Source organism: the organism of the source record quoted next, unplaced genomic scaffold (genome assembly GCF_019419815.1).
Source record: "Pyrus x bretschneideri cultivar Hongxiangsu unplaced genomic scaffold, Pyrus_bretschneideri_v1 Contig8, whole genome shotgun sequence".
Taxonomy (NCBI): domain Eukaryota; kingdom Viridiplantae; phylum Streptophyta; class Magnoliopsida; order Rosales; family Rosaceae; genus Pyrus; species Pyrus x bretschneideri.
Window position 1 is genome coordinate 10919164 of NW_025999820.1, and position 19612 is coordinate 10938775.

At 37.0% G+C, this 19612-nt stretch overlaps 2 protein-coding genes across 2 annotated transcripts; both read right to left on the reverse strand.

The window, feature by feature from the left end:
- Positions 1 to 12947: 12947 nt before the first annotated feature.
- Positions 12948 to 14357, reverse strand: LOC103951889 (UDP-glycosyltransferase 91C1-like). Its single transcript, XM_048575252.1, has one exon. It carries the CDS (start codon positions 14355 to 14357, stop codon positions 12948 to 12950), a length of 1410 nt encoding a protein of 469 aa, XP_048431209.1.
- A 1872-nt stretch (positions 14358 to 16229) lies between these two features.
- LOC103942626 (UDP-glycosyltransferase 91C1-like) lies at positions 16230 to 17639 on the reverse strand. The gene has a single exon (XM_009352812.3). It carries the CDS (start codon positions 17637 to 17639, stop codon positions 16230 to 16232), a length of 1410 nt encoding a protein of 469 aa, XP_009351087.2.
- Between the last annotated feature and the right edge of the window lie 1973 nt (positions 17640 to 19612).

A 19612-nucleotide genomic window follows, 5' to 3' on the forward strand; every position in this document is an offset into this window, starting at 1 on the left:
TCATATAGAGGAGTTGAACTTGGCATTATTTCTGTACAAATTAAGATGAATATTACTAAATTATAATATTTGTGCGTAACTATAGTGTGATAAAGAGTTGAAAAAGAAGTTAATTGCAAGCAAAACATGAACGTTGTGAGAAAATTGGTGAAGCATTTTTAGCGCCCAAGGGACGTGTAGCCTGTAGAGCAGCAAACAATTAACCACATATACACATACATAGTTTTTAGAAGGAATCTCTAATTTTCTTAAATAAAGATTAGCTGTAGAGCTCACATTACATTGAATTCCAACAATTCCAACGATTCAAAATGTTTATTTTTTAAGATGCATTTCATAAATCATCCATGCAATATATTAGTTAAATTAAAAATATCTGAGGCATCTAATTGAGTTTAAAGAATGACGAACGCTATGTTCGAAATGTTAACGCAAGATATTTTCTGACCCGGACATGCCTAAAGGAACATAAACCTAAAAGAACACCAGCCCAAAGGAAAGTTAAGGTCCAATTAGTGTGGGAAGATGAAGTCGGCGCTTTAAGACCATCCCTAACCGAGGAGGGCCAAAGGGCTAGTTTTAGCTCTCTGGCCCTCCAAGAAATTAATATTTTAAAGAACAGTGCAAGATCATATTTCTTACCATCTCCAACCGAAGGCCAAAGGGCAAAACATAATTTATTATTTAAATTTAAAAACTACAATGGATATTTAAAAACTACAACTTAAATTTAAAAACTACAAATTAAATTTAAAAACTACAAAAATTTAAATTCATAGGAAAAAATGTTGTTTAAGTTTCATGTTTTTAAATGTTGTTTAATGTTATTTAATGTTGTTTCATGTTACTTAATTTAATTTAATGTTATTTAATGACTTAGGAAGTTATAGGAAAAAAATAAAACTTAAAAAATTAAAAATTAAAAATTTTGTAAAAAAAAAAAAAAAAAAGGTCTAGTGGACTTTAGCTAGCTAGCCGTTGCAATTTGAATTTTGGTCTGGCCCAGGGGCTGCCTGGCTGCTTTGGGCCGGGCAGTTGGCCCTTTGGCCTAGCCCTCGGTTGGAGACGTTTTCGGGCTATTTTCGATCATCTGATCCTCTGGACCATTCGGTTGGAGATGGTCTAAGGAACCCATGGCCTTTAAGTGTCCAATTAGCAATCAAGTCAAGCACCATAAAGTGTTTTCCAAGCACAAAATGGCAAGATGGCCCACTGACAACTTTAAGGCACAAGAGCCTAGGAGTAGAAAGAGCAGCCTTACTCAGATGTCAATTTTAAGCCACTTGACGACTAAACGAGAGGACCAAGGTCTACAAAGACACATAAAGGTTGATAACAAGGCCACTGGGATATGAGTTCCCACCAACTCCTGGACCGAGTAAGGCACTTGATCGCGTTGTTCAAGAAAGAACACAAGTGGACTTGTGCAAGTGTCACCGCATTGCCACATGTCAGCCAAATAATGAAAGGACCGTTAACATATGTCTCATTTGTGTGTTTGGTGCATTAAATACAAAGGAAGTGATACACTTGAGTCCATAAGCTGAAAACTCAGAAAATGGCCTATATAAGGAGGATGAGTACTCCTTAAAAGGGGTCAGACTAATTGAGAGAGAAATTATACTACACCAGCCAAGCGATATTTGTAACGTTATTCTCGATTTATAAAAGAGACCCAGTTGATGTAGCCCAATTTTCATATGTACAGTTAAATCCTGTGCATATTCCTATTTGTATTCAAAGCCTAAATTCATTAAAGTAACACTTGACCCATTCAATCTTGGTTAGCCTCACCAATTTTGGCGTTAAAACTAAGAAATATTGAAATTTCATCGTAGCAATTAAATAGACAAATAGTTTCAGATTGAAATGAATTTGCAATGATGTTCAATGAATTAAGAATTACAAAATAAATGGTTTGGATTATTGAAGTTCGTTGTGGAAAAAAATGGAGATCCCTTCCCTTAAAGGGTATATATGTATATGTATATGTATATATATGAGAAGTTTTCATGTGTGCTTCGAATACAAGGTGATACACTAAAACGTGTAATCATATAAGTGGACAACATGACGGATATATTCCACTTTAGGATTTATTTTCTAATATCACTTTACTTATATTATGGCACATGATGTATTATCTTAAACCGAATACACTGAAAAATTTATCTATAAATAGGCAGGGGCAGATCTATTAAGGGACTTGGGTGGTCTCGAGACCACCTAAAAACCTGGATAAGTGGTTGTGAGGACCACCAAGTCTGGAAATATGGTGGAGGAGTAGCAGCGGCGCTACATTGTTCTGATATTCTGCAAAGTTGTAAATCAGAGGGAGAAGAAGACTAAAATTTTCTTGAGATGAAACGGTGTGTTTTGGCCAAGCCAAAAGGAAAAGAGAAGTGGTGTGTCAAGGCCGAATCATCTATATAACTATATCTTCTATATATAAAGTGAAGTGAAAAGCCCAGACAGGTGAAACTTTCCAAAATACTAAAGATGCCCATTTATTTTCTTTACAACCAAAATTCAGAAAATTCAAAAAACGAGAACAAGCTGGTAAAAAATCATGACTCAACAAAAAACTGTATTGGAAAACAAAATAAATTAAAAAAAGAAAAAAAGAAAAGAAGGAGACGTGATGAAGTTATGCAGACTTGCAGTTACAAAACTCAAAGGAAAATTAAAAAAGAATAACGTGGGAGATAGGATTCCCACGTTTCGTTCAATATTACAACTGCTACCAACAATTGCTGTTCAGTTTTCAGACTCCCATACTCCAACCTTTTATCATCACTTTCTCCGCTGCATGAGTTCATTTCGATTTGTGATTACAGAAAAGAAAAACCAACACTTTTAAGCGGTTAATTGCAGTTTAATTTGCATTCATATTCATATTTATGTTTTTTTTTTCCTTTTAGTTTGCCTTTGATTTTCTTTGACAGGGAAGAGTTCATTGAAATTTGGTGTCGGTTTCCATTGGTTAATTGGACATGTAAGTATTTTTATTTTTTATTTCGATGCTTGCAGGGTGAAGGGCAATAAACCCAAGGAGAATAGGTGTAGATTTGAATCAGACCGTCAAATTGTTTAAGGCTACAAGTGTGGTACAACAAACTCAGATGAAAGTCAAGGTTTCTCAATAGGAATTCGACAAAAGCTTTGCCATGGAGAAGTAATATGCACTTTTACGCTTTATTATTTGGGAAAACGGATTCTCCGAATCCCTTCTAACTAATCCTCCTCATCAAATAATTTAGACTCTTGAAATTTAATCAAACAGTTAAAATTATTATAACTTTTAGAGTGCGCTTCTGTTTCTAACCGTTTGGTCAAATTTCAAGAGTTCGGATTATTTGATGAAGAAGATTACGTTGAAGAAATCTGGAGATGATCATTTTCCATTATTTGGTAGGCTTCAGATTGTTGTACTGCATAATTTCATTTTTACTATGTACGATTAGAATCAAGTCACAGTCAATTGTAGTGGTTTGATTGTGGTTTTTGTTGGGCTTTCATTTTTTATTTTTGTTCGCAGGATTTTAAGGACTTCGCTCATGAAATTTTATCCCTTTCCTACAGCCAATTCGTGAAGGCCCTTTTCAAATTTAGGTTTTGCATATATTCTCTCGTAAGATTTGATTCTTTGTGTTTTTGGCTTATTTTTTTTGTATGATTTCTCAAACAATTGGAGAGTGTATTATTTTCGCTTTGTTTTATGTGTTTATTTGGTTCTACTCTAGATTTTTTTATCTATGCCTTGAGTTTTGAATTCTTTATCTTTTTATCTTTTGTAGTGCTCCAGGTAAATGGCAAGAATTAATCAATTATGCCACATCATTTTAATTTCCTGCGAAAAATATTCCCTTATAGATAATTGTGTTTGAGTGATTAAATATGCACATTGTGAGTTCTTTAAGTTTGGTTTCGTATTTACCGAGAGAAAAACACGAAATGGGAATTTATTAAAAAACACCTAAATTCGAATCTATATGGAATGGATTCATGTAGAATTGATTCATTGTAAAAAAAACTAATGAAAAGAGCTTGAAAACTTTGAGTTTTAACGATAAGGACAAAATAAAGGGTAAAGTGAATAGTATCAAGATTGACTTTTTAGTATAAAAATGTTATTTTTCGTTAAAGTAAACTAAATAGTATCGGGAGCTTTTCTTTAAAGTTTCCTTAATTGTATGGGTTTCAACCAAAAAAAAAAGTTTAATTGTATGGGTTATTGCTTTTAGTACTAAATCTTTTGTTGAGTTTTATTTTTGCTGACTTTTACAATATTAACACAGGCCACCTAATTAGGGCGGCTACTAACTAATCATGCAGCAGCTTGCTTAGGTAGCTTAGCGTTATACAAGAAGAAATTTTTCATTATGACAGTAACACAAATGGTACACTACGTATTTTTATAGAAGTAGTGAAAATTTTTATTTTTTAAGTGATTAACTTTTTAACATACATATCTTACCATTTGTATAATGACACGTAATGTACCACTTCTTATATGATCATATTAAAAAAATAAAAATAAAAACTAATGAAAAATGTTTGAAAACTTTGAATTTTAACGATAAAGACAAAATAAAGAGTAAAATGAATAGTACCAGAATTAACTTTTTAGTGTAAAAATATAATTTTTTATTAAAATAAACAGTATCGAGAATTTTTTGTTAAAATTTTCTAAAATAGATCTCTCACGTACATGCATTGCGTGGCTATTTGGAGTACGTACTTAATTTTGATTATCGAGAGGCAGCCACTGCTGGTCAGCACCCCCTGTCGGCGGATATAGAATGATTTTGTGATCCTCTTTTTGTTGGGTACTCTGAAATCCCAATTTTTTTATGGTATCAGAGGGGAACACAAGTGTTTCACGTGATTTTTGTTATCTAAGACCATCTCCAATGGTTGGGCTAAAAGCCAAATATTTTAGCTCGGAAAATTTAGCTTTTAGCCCAGAAACAACTTTTTTGCTCCAACAGTTCTAGCATAAAATTTTAGCCCGGAATTATTAAAGAATGAACTTAGACTATTTTTTTTGTTAAATTAAATTTAAAAAAAATAAATAAATATGTAGATTATCGTAAATTAATTTTGTGAACATTTTAATCTAAAAAAATTTAAATTCCGATAAATATTGGGTGGAGACCACTCTGATTTCTGGGCTAAATTTTGGGGGGAATTTGGTCTTGGTTTAGCATTTAGCATTTAGCCCCAATTTTCCCCTTGGGTTGGAGTGGGTTTGGGGAAAATTTTGGAGGGTAATTTGACTTTTAGCCCACCATTGGAGTTGGTCTAATGGGGTGATTTTTATATTATCATTATATTGTTAATTAATTTTATGGTGTAATTTTAATTTCTTCGTTGATTGACATTCATGTAGAGAGTAGAATTGAAGTGCATGACTGTGCTCTCGGATGTGAACCACCACCACTGATTGCCCCATCCGTCGCATTTGTGAAGGACGAAGAGATCCGAGGGCGGAATGGGCATCCGACGTGACAGGCCTTTCGAGGATAAGAGATGCTGCCGCTCTTCCATATATGTCACAGAGATTCAGTTATGCTTGCGGAAAATTGAAATGACTGAAAGTATTTTTGCTAGGGATGTTGAAAGCATTTTTTTCACAGTTAACATTTTAATTGCGTTTGTTAAAAAAGTTAAAATGCTTATGAATTATATAAGGATGGTGTTATCTACAAATTTTTTTAATTTCAGGTTGTTGAATCGAATGAAATGAAGAAATTTATGGAGAAAAATTAATAAGAGTGTGTAGAAAGTAAAAAGAGGTGCGTGAACAACACTACCTTTACATAAATGCTTTATAAAGAAACACATGCCAAAAGTTTCAATACTAGAAAGTTCTTTTTATAAGGAGCACTTATATTAGTAATAAAATTTCAATATGTTAATAACGAAAGCGGGATTGTCTTCAGAAGTCTAGCCCATCAAGTAGTATGACTTTTTAAATAATCTTTACTTTTCGATTTTTTTAGAATCAATCTTTACGTTCATATTCAAAACTGTTTCATAAACACATATGTAATGCTTTTCAAAAAAGACCTAATCGGATAAATGGTCCTCGTGGTGACAAGATAATTAGAAGATAGCCCCAATGAGAAAAAAAAAATTGAATTTAAATCCTTATAGTGTAGTCTGTTAGCAAATTTAGTCCAAAAGTGATTTTTCCGTTAAATTACATTTTTATCCTATATTTAACTGACATTTAGCAGAAATTTACTTTTGAACTAAATTTACTAATAGTACCACTAAAAAGGTTTAAATCCCTTTTCTTTTTTTTTTTTTTTTTTTTTATCCCATAGAACCTATCTTCCGATTATTTTAACACCACCGTTTATTCGATTAGACCTTCAAAAAATACAATCCTCAAATCAATCACAACCACAAATAAATAAAGATTCAGCTCCCTCAATTTCTCTCTTATTAGTTTTCATTTTGTCAATTCGATGCCACATTATTGTCGGTAGAAATAAAAACAAAACTAAAAAGCCAGGTAGCAATTAATTATGCCAACTACCCGAGTGAACTCGACCAAGCACGTCTTGATAAGGTCAAAGTGGGCCAGGTTTTAAGGACCCGAGTGAACTCGTCTAAGCACGTGTTGTTCAACTCTACGTTGCCAAATATCTTCTTCAGGGCCTATGCATTTGACCCTATTGACTCACCCTCTTTCTCCACCATCACTCGCCTAGTCATCTCGGCTACCAAGTCACTCGTAAATGATGAGAAATTTTTTATTGTGATCGGAACACGAGAGATACATAATGTGTTTTTATATAAATGATGAAAAAAATTATTTTTGAAGTTATTAACTTTTTAACATATATATCTCATCATTTGTATAGTAACACGTAATGTACCACTTCGTGTACCGGTCATATCGAAAAATTTCTCGTAAACGACCCATCTCACTTATCCCTTGGTATCTCCAACTTGTCCCGCTTCTCGTGCATTAATCTCGCGATCAACCCTTGGTCCGAATTCGCACCTGAAAACAAAATCAAAACCCGCCCGAACCCTAGCGTCTCGACAACAGAACTCCAACCACAATGAGTTAGGAAACCTCCAACCGAGGGATGACCTAGAATCTTAAGTTATGGGGCCCAACCCCTCAATATCAAGCCTTGATCCTGCACTCGAGTTTGAAACACGAGTTGAATGACGTCGAGCCTTAACACACCCTTCGTTAACGGGTGATTGTTGACCACCCAAATAAGGGGCAACTAGGGATGTGCAACGGTTATGGAGGGCGGGTAACCGCAGTTATTTACCCATAACTGTTTATATTCATACCCTCATAACTGTTTACTCATTGGGTAATTGCATAAACGGTTATACCCATACCCATAACCATTTATAAACGGTTAACCTTACTCATAACGTGTACCCATTTAACCATAACCATTACCCTTTTTGAACCCGTTTATCCTTTTTTTACCCATTTACATTTTTTTCACCCGTCTACATGTTTTAACGATAAAGACAATCTTGCGCGTATGATATAGGTCATGTGGTGATTGATCTCAAGGCTATAATGGCTATCCCCAAGGTTTAACAATGAAAGGTACAAAACCTAGTGCTGAACCAGTACAGATGACCATATACTTGGAATGACGAAAGCATTCAATAATAAAATTAAGTTACCGATAACAGCGTCTACGTATAAAAGCCAATATAACAGAACTAGTTGGTGACCAGAAAAACATACCAAGTAAGTCCTCATAATCTGCCAATAGTGATGAGTCCATTAGCAAAGGAGGTGAGAAAATCTGCTCCTGAGCTTCTTCGAAGTCATAAAATGATCTGTGTGTGCCTGTACTTGGTCACAATCATCAAGTTCCCGTTATAACCATAGCGAGGAGGGAGAGATGAGTGGGGGGACAGGGCATTTGAGACTCTGAGTCTGGCAGAGGAAAATTTAGGATTTTTAAATTTTACATATATTAAATTAAATGAGTAAATGGATACCCGTTATAACCGTGAGTAATATCCATAACCGTCCATTTAAATTTTACGGATAAATAGTTATACCCATAACCATTTGTTCGTTTAAACGGTTACCCATAACCGTAACCATGAACTTTAAATGAATAGGTAACTGCGGTTACCCAAATCTATGAGTATTTTGCCTATTGCTAGAGGGAACCCGGATTTCTCTATCCCATGTGCCAACTCGTGCATCAACTCTTGACTCAGAGTCACCTCGGTGCCGAGGGCGATGTAAACCACCGAGTTCAGTTTCTTATTTTCGAACCACTCTCTCAACACTTCCCACTTCTCATCCCCAGCCGTCTTCCGGAAATCCAGGGGTTAACCGACCCACCTTGAACCCTCGTAGATCCCCCATCCATGGCTCTCCTATTTAATATACGGCATCTGTTTGAGCCATAAGCAATCCCTAATTTAATTCTCCATTTCATGTATCAGAACAAGCAGAGAAGAAGATGGTGTAGAAATCGACCTAAAAATGAAAAATGGTGAAGAAAGAAAAACGATAAATCACAAAACCTATTGTATTTTTTCAATTGAATTTTATGATTTTTAACATTTTTAAATAACTAAATTTTCTTAATTAACAATATTAAATTAATTTTGTAATCCAGTTGGGTTAGGGGTGGGCTCCATGCTTACCAATTAACATTTAACAGAAAAATTGATAGAAATATAATATTGCAATGAATTAATAAGTTGATGTATGACATTGAAATGTTTACAAGATGTGATTAGTATGAGACACAAAGTTGAGGTAGTATTATGTAATTTACATTGCAAGCAAAACATGAACGTTGTGAGAAAATGGGTCCAGATCCCTTTCCACCAAATTCACCAAGTTCGGGATCCAATGTCACATTCCGATCCAGGCTCCACCACAACTTGGGCCCGGCTCCACCATCGTAGCACGATATTGTCCGCTTTGAGCCTCGACCACGCCCTCACGATTTTGTTTATGGGAACTCACACGGAACTTCCCTGTGGATCACCTATCTTGGGATTGCTCTCGCGCGAACTTGCTTGACTTCAGAGTTTCGATAAACTCCGAAGCCAGTGAGCTCCCAAAATGCCTCGTGCTATATGGAGGTGGGCATATACATATAAGGTATAGAGGATCCACTCCCCTGGGCGATGTGGGATCTAACAATTCACCCCCCTTAGGGGCCCAACATCCTTGTCGGCACACTTCCGACCAGGGATTGGCTCTGATACCAAATTGTCACATCTCGACCCGGGCTCCACCACACCCCAGGCTCGGCTTTACCGCCGTAGCATGATATTGTCAGTTTTGGGCCCCGACCACGCCCTCACAGTTTTGTTTTTGGAAGCTCACACGAGAACTTCCCAGTGGGTCACTCATCCTGGGATTGCTCTCGCGCGAACTCGCTCAACTTTAGAGTTCCGATGAACTCCAAAGCCAGTGAGCTCCCAAAAGGTCTCGTGCTATATGGAGGTGGGTATGTACATATAAGGCATAGAGGATCCACTCCCCTAGGCGATGTGGGATCTAATATCCAGGCCGTTGAAATTTGATCCAACAACTACAGTTATTATAACTTTTAAAGGGGTCCCTTTTTGTATAGCCGTTTGATCAAATTTCAACGGTCCGGATCCTGGACTTGGTGGATTTGATGAAAATGGATCCAGAGAGGATAAAAATAATTTATCTGTTGTTCAATTTTTAGGATAAAAATTTACCTGTTCTTATTTAACAACAATGTTTCCGCAATTTTATTTTTGTATGAATATAATTTAACTACTTTTTAATTTTATATGAAACTAGTTTACCTACTGTGACAATAATGTATCTACAATTTTATGCAAAAAAAAATTACCTTTTTTTTACAACAATAATGTATCTAGAATTTTATTTTTGTATGAACATAATTTAGCTACAATTTAACTTTGCAAAATATGTATATTCAATTTTATGCTTAACTATTATATATATGTTTCTGTAATTTATCTAAAGTTATATAGTTTAGAGATATGGTAATGCGCATTATATTAATTCATTGTTAGACAGATAAAAGAAATTGTTAAAAACATTATGGCCATAATGGTTGGCTGATAATGGTTGTATGAGAATAGTTATAAAAAGTTGTAGCATAAATTGTAAATAACTTATATTAATAGGTTACTTGTTTTCTTACGTGGCAATTTATTTAAATTTTGGATTTTTATTGAACGTTTATTCATAAGTGGGTATTTATCCAAGGTATATATTGTATGGATCTATATCTAAAAAATCCTTCAAAGAATGACGAACACTATGTTCCAAGTGTTAACGCAAAGTCCTTTCTAACTTGGATAGGCCTAAAGGAACATAAACCTAAAAGAACACGAGCCCAAAGGAAAGTTAAAGTCCAATCAGCATGGGAAGATGAAGCCAAGCGCTTTAAGGAGCCCATGACCTCCAAGAATCCAATTAGCAATCAAGTCAATCAGCAATCAAGTCAAGCACCATAAAGTGTTTTCCAAGCACAAGATTGCAAGATAGGCCATTAACAACTTTAAGGCACGAGAGCCTAGGAGCAAAAAGAGTAGGCTTACTCAAATGTCAATTCTGAGCCACGAGATGACTAGACGAGAAGATAGAGGCCAAGAAAGGGACATAAAGGTTGACAGAAAGGCCATTAGGATATGAGTCCCCACAAACTCAAGGGCCAAGTAAGGCGCTCGGCTGCATCGTCCCAAGAAAGGACACATGTGGACTTGCGCAAGTGTCAACCCGTTGCCATGTGTCAACCAATGAAAAGACCATTAACATATGTCTATATGTGCATTCGGCGCATTAAATACAAAGGAAGTGATATACTTAAGTCTAGAAGCTGAAGACTTAGGAAAAGGGCCTATATAAGGATAATGAGTACTTCTTAGAGAGGGTCAGACGAATTGAGAGAGAAATTATAATACATCAACTGAACGTTATTTGTAACTTTATTCTCCCTTTATAAAAGTGACTCAGTTGATGTAGCCCAATTTTCATGGGTACACTTAGATCCTGTGCCTATTCCTATTTGTATTCAAAGCCTAAATCCATCAAAGGTAACACTTGACCCATTCAACCTTTGCTAGCCTCAATAGTTTTGGTGTTAAAAATAAGAAATATTAAAATTTTATAGTAACAATAAAATGGACAAATAGTTTCATATTGAAATGAATTTGCAAGGATGGTCTATGAATTAAAAATTACAAAACAAACGGTTCATATTGTTGAAGTTCGATGTGGAAAAAATGGAGATCCCTTCCCTTAAAGGGTATATATGCATATGCATATATATGAGAAGTTTCATGTGTGCTTGGAATACAAGATGATACACTACAACATGTAATCATATAAGCGGACAACATGACGGATATATTCCACTTTAGGATTTATTTTTTAATATTACTTTTCTCATGTTATGACACGTGATGTATTATCTTAAACCGAATACATTGAAAAATTTGTCTATATATAGGCATGGGTAGATTTATTAAGGAACCTAAGTAGTTCTAAAACCACCCGAATACTTGAATAAGTAGTTGTGGGGACTTTCAAGGACCACCCAAATGTGGATATATGGTGGAGGAGGAGCAGCGGCACTGCAATGTTCTGGTTTTCTCCAAAGTTTTAAACCAGAGGGAGAAGAAGACTAAACATTTTCTTGAGATGAAATGGTGTATTTTGGCCAAGTCAAGAGGAAAAGAAGACTTCAATGAAACGGTGTGTCTAGGCCAAGTCATTTAAATAAAAATGAGCGCTTTGATATACAGTTAGATGACTCCATCCCATAGCACGTAGGAGGCTGAAAGCCTCACCAATTTTTATCAAAAAAACTAAAGTGTTCGACTTTAAAGGGGGTCAATTTCTCAATTTTAATTCTAACTTCCTAATTGACTGTCCACTTTAGCAATTTTAATTCTGTCTGCTATCTTTTCTCCACCATTATTTAATTCTTTATTTTGTTTTAATAAACGATATTATCTACATCAAAAAAAAAAAAAAAAAGCTTAGCCTCAAAATAGACTAGCAATAATCTGATTCAAATTTGTCTTTGACGAGAATCGAATCCCTCATCTACAAGTGAAGATGAATACCACTAGATCATATTACTAAGTGACGATCCCTTATTTTTAAATTTAAGTAAGTTTTCTATTTGAGTCTAAATTAATCATATAAAATGTTGAACTTATAATTGATTATAGCTTTTATCAGTGTTATGTTGTAGGCCTATTTGACTGAATTGTATAATTAAGAAGAGAGAGATGTAATTCTAAGGTGTGTTATTTCACCTCATTTATTTATAGTGGTAGGGACAATTAAATCCTTAACCTATCAGGATTACAACACTAATAGGAATTAAACTACTGAAGAGAATATACAAGATACTCCTAGATACACTAGGATTTATAAAATCACATTTCTAATCCAATAGGACTGTAACACGTTCAAGTTTTTTAAAATTTCAATATATTAATAATGAAATCAGGTTCTCTTCGGAAGTCTAGCCTACCAAGGTGTATAACTTTTTAAAACAATATTTACTGTTCGATTTTTTAGAATAAAATTTTGATATGTTAATAATGAAATTTGGTTCTTCAGAACTCTAGCCTACCAAACAGTATGACTTTTTAAACAATTCGAAGTTTGATTTTTTTAGAAAAAATTTCAAATATGTTAATATTGAAATCAGGGTTGTTTTTGAAAGTCTAGCCTACAAAGAGTATGACTTTTTTACTAATCTTTATTTTTTCATTCTCAAAATTATTAAAAGAAGTAGAATGAAAACACTTTTAACATAAACACAAGCGTAATGCTTTTCAGAAAATACAATCCTCAAGCCAACCACAACTACAAATAGATAAAGATTCAGCTTTCTCGATTTCTCTCTTAATTATGCCAATTAAGAGGCCCCAAAACATAAAATCTGCAAAGTTGATTAGGTTGAAGTGGGCCAGGTTTCAAGGGTTCGAGTGAACTCGTCCAAGCACCTGTTGTTCAACTCTACGTTGCCAAAGATCTCCTTCATGGCCCATGCATTTGACCTTATTGACTCACCTTCTTTCTCCACCATCACTCGCCTAATCAACTCGGCCACCGAGTCACTCGTAAACGATCCGTCTCGCTCGTCCCTTGGTATCTCCAACCCGACCCGCTTATCCTGCATTAGTCTCGCGTTCAACGGTTGGTCTGAATAAGCACCTGAAAACAAAATCAGAACCCGCCCAAACCGTAGTGCCTCAACAACTGAACTCCAACCGCAGTGAGTTAGGAAACCTCCGACAGATGCATGACCTAGAATCCTAAGTTGTGGGGCCCAACCCCTCCAGACCAAGCCTCGATCGTCCACTCGAGTTTGAAACCCGGGTGGAATGATATCCGCCCCCAACACGCCCTCCACTAACGGGCGATTGTTGACCACCCAAATAAAGGGCAACCCGGATTTCTCTATCCCATCTGCCAACTCGTGCATCAACTCTTGACTCGGAGTCACCTCAGTGCCGAATGCGATATAAACCACCGAGTTCGGTTTCTTATTTTCGAGCCAACCTCTCAGCACTCCCCACGTCTCATCCCCTCGATCGTCAGCGACGCCTTGCTGTTGCGGCACTGAGCCGGGCGGCAACAGCCCGAGTGGAACAACTGGTTTGCCGTAAATCTTCCTGAGCAGACTCACCGCGTCAGATTCGAACTCAGTGCAGCTCCGCATCGTCACAAAATTACAATCTTGAATCGAACCCGCGACTCTATGAAAATCTGAGACCTCGTCGTCCATGCAATCCCAGTGGCTCACCATCTCATGCAGCTTAAAAGCACCGTTGGAAGGATAGTTGACCCACTCGGGGACGACGGTAAAGTCCTCCGGCCGCCTGCGTTTATTGCCGAGCAACTCGGACGGAGGACCGAAGAAAGCCAAGGAATTGGCGCTGAAAATGCTGAAGTAGACAGAGTTGACTCTGAACTGTGTGGCTACTCGGGGCATCCAGTAGGAACTGAAGTCGTGGACGATCCAGTTGACGCCCGAGTGTTGGATGAATTGCGTGACTGAAGGCTTGAGCAAGTCGTAGGCTTTTTTGAGGTAAGGGACTTTGTTGATTGGTAGCTCGGAGGTGGACTCGGCGGATTCCGGTAAGCCGTCAACGGCAGGGAGAGGAAGCTCGACGAAATCGATGAGTGGGGAAAAGGAGGAAGATCGGATACGATTGATGTTTTTGGGGGTGGAGATGAAGGAGATTTGGTGACCTTTTTGAGCTAAGAACTTGGAGACCTCGAGAAATGGCACGAGGTGGCCGTAGGCTAGCCATGGGAACATGGCTATGTGAAGTTTCTTCTGATCTTTGCTCTCCATGTGTTCGACGATTGGGTATTGAGAGAAGAGACTCTCGGGCTTTTGATATCAGAAGTTGTAATAAAAGGGTACTATTTGGCATGACGATTACGAATTCACAAGTTAGTGGTAAATCATCTGTCATAGTACATATGACGCGGCAAGCTGTTATTTTATTTTTTTTATTTTTGGTGAGTACAATAATCATTATTTGGATCCCTTGTTTTGGCCTGCATCGGGGATTGCTTTCAAGATACTGACAAAACGAAGTTCTGCACGTCTACAAAGAAAATAATTTGTGATGAATAATTTAGCGATTTGTAGTCTTGATTTAAATTAAGGTAATTTTTAGTTTGATAATCTTTCTTCTTATTCAATTAGTTTTAATCGTGATAATCGATTTGGGATTAAAGACACAAATCAACAATATAGTTCCATGTCAACAGCACAGTTAGCAATATCATAGCTAGGTTATTATAGTTTGTTATAACAGAAATCAGAAATGTAACTAATCATAGCCTATGTTTAATTAGTCTTTTCTTAAGTTATTAATCAATTATTGACAATTGTGCAAGAACCCCAATTAATACTTAAATGTTTGAAAATTAAGAAAATGCGCCTAGATCTGTTGAGGCACCTGACTAGACCGCCTAGGCACCGGCCTAACCCGCCTAGACCCACCTAGACACTTACTTAGGTTGCAACTCACTTAGATAAAAAATAGATAACTTTCCTTTTGCATTTTATTGTTTCCAATAAATTGTAAGAGACATATTGAACACCTAAATAAACATTGCTCCCTATATTTTCATTATGTTCCAATACTTTATAATATATATGTCATTCTATTTTCTAATTTATGATGAAATTATATGTATTTTAAATATAAACATACACTTATTTACATGAAATACAATAAACTTATTTAAATCTGCCTAGTCCGCTTAGGCTCCGTCTAGCCTTTACCTAGCCACCTAAGCGTTAAGCCCCAATTTACCGCTAGACTAGCACTTATCGTTTTTTAAAAACTTGCTTTTCTAATAGTGATGTCTCAGTTTAAATTTATTATTGAGTCAATTTGTTTGAGCTCTTGCTTTTAGCCTCCTTTTTCAACATAAAAAGTAGCTTTTGGCCAAATTATTGGATTGCTCTATGGCGTGAGATATTAATTCACATCTAAACAGTCAAATGAATTAATGACCGCATGATGTACGATGAACGATCACGATCGCGAATAATTTTCCGTGTTCAGACGAGGGAAGATGAGTTAATATGATTAAGATAGTCAACAGTTGGATTCCATTTCTGTTGTAACCAAAATACAAAGTAAAATACAGAGTGAAAATCATTTTCCATGCCAAACTGTAAAGATCATTACAAGAAAATTCGAGAATTCTTCTATGATTGTGACGTTCGAAAACAGACTTATCCAACATCTCACAAGCCACTCGATTTTGATTAACTTTAATATCAATTATTGACATACACGATTTGGGTGCACAATTATTGACATACTTTAGGTTTTATAAGTTATTATAACATGAGGTCCTGTTTTTAGTTGTTGAATTAAATTTCAAATGAAGAGAATTAGGTGGAAGAGATCTGAAGAGGATCCCTTTCCTTCAAGAAAGGCCAATTCAATGACACTTCATTATTGGTAGAAAAAATAAATAACAAACTAAAAAGTAAAGCAACCTATCTAATTATCCCAACTAAGAGGCACCAACACATGAAATCTACAAAGTTGATTAGGAGACAGTTTTTCAGCATGCCAACAGGTAGATTAAGCATTATAATATAATAAATTAAAAGTTTTCAAATATCTAACTGCTTGTATTATAACACTTGAAATACCGTACCGTATTCCTTATTCAATGAAAAATTTCTTGTTGACTAGGTGAAAGTGGGCCAGGTTTCAAGGACCCGAGTGAACTCGTCCAAGCACTTGTTGTTCAACTCTACATTGCCAAATATGTCCTTCATGGCCCATGCGTTTGACCTTATTGACTCACCTTCTTTCTCCACCATCACTCGCCTAGTCACCTCGGCTACCGAGTCACTCATAAACGACCCATCTCGCTCATCCCTTGGAATCTCCAACCCGACCCGCTTCTCGTGCATTAATCTCGCGATCAACCCTTGGTCCGCATTAGCACCTGAAAACAAAATCAAAGCCCGCCCGTACCCTAGCGCCTCGACAACTGAACTCCAACCACAATGAGTTAAGAAACCCCCGACCGAGATATGACCTAGAATCTTAAGTTGTGGGGCCCAACCTCTCAAGACCAAGCCTCGATCCTCTACTCGGGTTTCAAACCCGAGTGGAATTATATCGGAGCCCAACACGCCCTCTACTAACGGGCGATTGTTGACCACCCAAATAAAGGGCAACCCGGATTTCTCTATCCCATCTGCCAACTCGTGCATCAACTCTTGACTCAGAGTCACCTCGGTGCCGAGGGCGATGTAAACCACCGAGTTTGGTTTCTTATTTTCGAGCCACTCTCTCAACACTTCCCACTTCTCATCCCCTCGATCGTCAGCGACGCCGTGCTGTTGCGGCGCTGAGACCTGCGGCAGCAGCCCGAGTGGAACAACTGGTTTGCCGTAGATCTTCCTGAGCAGACTCACCGCGTCAGAATCGAACTCGGTGCAGCTCCGCATAGTCACAAAATTACAATCTTCAATCGTACGCCCGAGTCTCTGAAAATCGAGGACCTCGTCGTCCATGCCATCCCAGGGGCTCACCATCTCATGCAGCTTATAAGCAACGTTGGAAGGATAGTCGACCCACTCGGGGACGACCGTCAAGTCCTCCGGCCGCCAGCGTTTATCGCTGAGTAACTCGGACGGAGGACCGAAGAAAGCCAAGGTAGTGGCGTTGGTGATGTTGAAGTAGACCGAGTTGACTCCCAGCTGAGTGGCGACTCTGGGCATCCAATAGCAAATGAAGTCATGGACAACCCAGTTGACGCCCGAGTGTTGGATGAAATGCGTGACTGAAGGCTTGAGCAAGTCGTAGGCTTTTTTGAGGTAAGGGACTTTGTTGATTGGTAGCTCGGAGGTGGACTCGGCGGATTCCGGTAAGCCGTCAACGGCAGGGAGAGGAAGCTCGACGAAATCGATGAGCGGGGAAAAGGAGGAAGATCGGATACGATTGATGTTTTTGGGGGTGGAGATGAAGGAGATTTGATGACCCTTTTGAGCCAAGAACTTGGAGACCTCGAGAAATGGCATTAGGTGGCCGTAGGCTAGCCATGGGAACATGGCTATTTGAAGCTTCTTCTGATCTTTGCTGTCCATGTGTTCGACGATTGGGTGTGAGAGCAGAGATTCTCAGGCTTTTGATATCAGAAATTGTAATTAAAGGGTAGTACTGGTATGGAGAATTGATAAGCTACTGGTAAATCTGTAGGATATTTCAAGAATATAATTGTTTCAACCCGATTTTACACTATCGGCTCGAGTAATAGAGGTCGTTGGATGAACAAAATTTTAAACCGTTAAATGATAAAGTGGTTGAAATAATTTTCAATTATTATTGAGAAATAATGTTGTGATTTTAATCATGATATTATCTCGTAGTAATATATTAAATTATTTGAACCTAATATTTGTCTAAATCCAAGCTAATTTGACCACATGGAATATTGGGATATGCATGGCATCAATTGGATGAGTGTATGGTTAGATCATGGAGAATGCGGTGATATGACAAGCTTAGGATTTGATGGTAATGGAGTTATGATGAGATAAGCAGCCTAAACAGGCTAGACTTTTGATTATAATGTTGGAAAAGTCATGATATGGGATGAAAGTATGAGATGTTGATAATTAGAAATGAATTTAATATTCATTTAGATAAAGCTTAGAAACATAGGTTTTTTGAAAGGCTAGGTTTTTAATGCATCTTTATCGGGTTGGTGCTGTGAAGATGGACGGAGGAAAACAAGTGGTGAAGCCACGTCACCAAAGATCAAATGCAATCCTTTAAAGATCAAGTCATGTCAGATACATAGGAATTTGAAATATGACTCTACTCGAGGATCAGGCCGTGCCAAGCAAGTACATCAGTCCTATAAATACATATGCAATGGCAACGGAAGAAGGACCTCCAATTCAACACATAATTGCCCTGCGCAAAACCTTTCAAACATCTTGAGATTTTTTATTTTATTTTTTCCGCTGACACATCTTCAGTTTGGATTAGATGATAAATTAGCTACTAACGAGATTTGAATCCACGTCGTCATGTAAGGACTCAACACTTTTTCACTACTGGAGTAAAGAATCCCTTGCTTGTTCAATTACTTTCATTCGTGAGAGAATCGACTTGGAATGTCTTAGTCTAAACTTGTTATTGAGTACATTTGTTTGGACTCTTGCTTTTAGTCCCATTTTTTCAACAGAAAAAATAAGTTTTGGCCAAATTATTGGATTGCTTTATGGTGTGAGAGATTAATTAACATCTAAACAATTAAATTAATCAATCACGGTGCATGTGATTAATATTTGGAGGTTAGTTTAATGGTAAAAGGAAATATGAGACTAGTGTTTGGATGAGGGAAGATGAGTTAATATGATTAAGATATTCTCGAGTTGAATTCTATCTTCTGTTGTAACCAAAATACGAAGTAAAATATAGAGCGAAAATCATTTTCTATACCAAACTGTAAAGATCATTACAAGAAAGGATTTGGATCCTCTCCTGAGCTAATGGAGAGGATCCTCCTGACCCATCATCATGGACCGTTGGATTTTTATCCAACGGCTACAAACAAGAGGTCCCTTTAAAGTTATAATAATTGTAACCATTGAATAAAAATCCAACGATCCATGATAATGGGTCAGGATGATCCTCTCCATTAGCTCAGGAGAGGATCCAAATCCTACAAGAAAAGTCGAGAATTCTTCTATGATTATGACGCTGGACTTATCCAACATATCTCACAAGCCACTAAATTTTATTTAGCTTTAATATCAATTAGAGACATACATGATCTGGGTGCACAATTACTGATATTTTAGGTTTTCCTGTTTCGAATTGGATAATCTCTTACATTTTAGGATTCAAGTATCAAACTATGGTGTCAAACGATAGTGTGTGTGTATATGTATGTACGTATCATCTTATATGTTGTTGAGAGAGAGGTTTAAAGATGGTAGGTGACAGGTAGAGAGTGAGCACACAGAGCTTCCGACATGAATTCATCCAAGAAAAGAACCACGTGTATCCGATCTTTATGTATCCGATCGTAGATGTAGCCACGCATACA

Excerpts from the sequence above, each read along its gene's own strand:
- LOC103951889 (XM_048575252.1), bottom strand. The coding sequence starts at position 14,357 with ATGGAGAGCAAAGATCAGAAGAAACTTCACATAGCCATGTTCCCATGG.
- LOC103942626 (XM_009352812.3), bottom strand. The coding sequence starts at position 17,639 with ATGGACAGCAAAGATCAGAAGAAGCTTCAAATAGCCATGTTCCCATGG.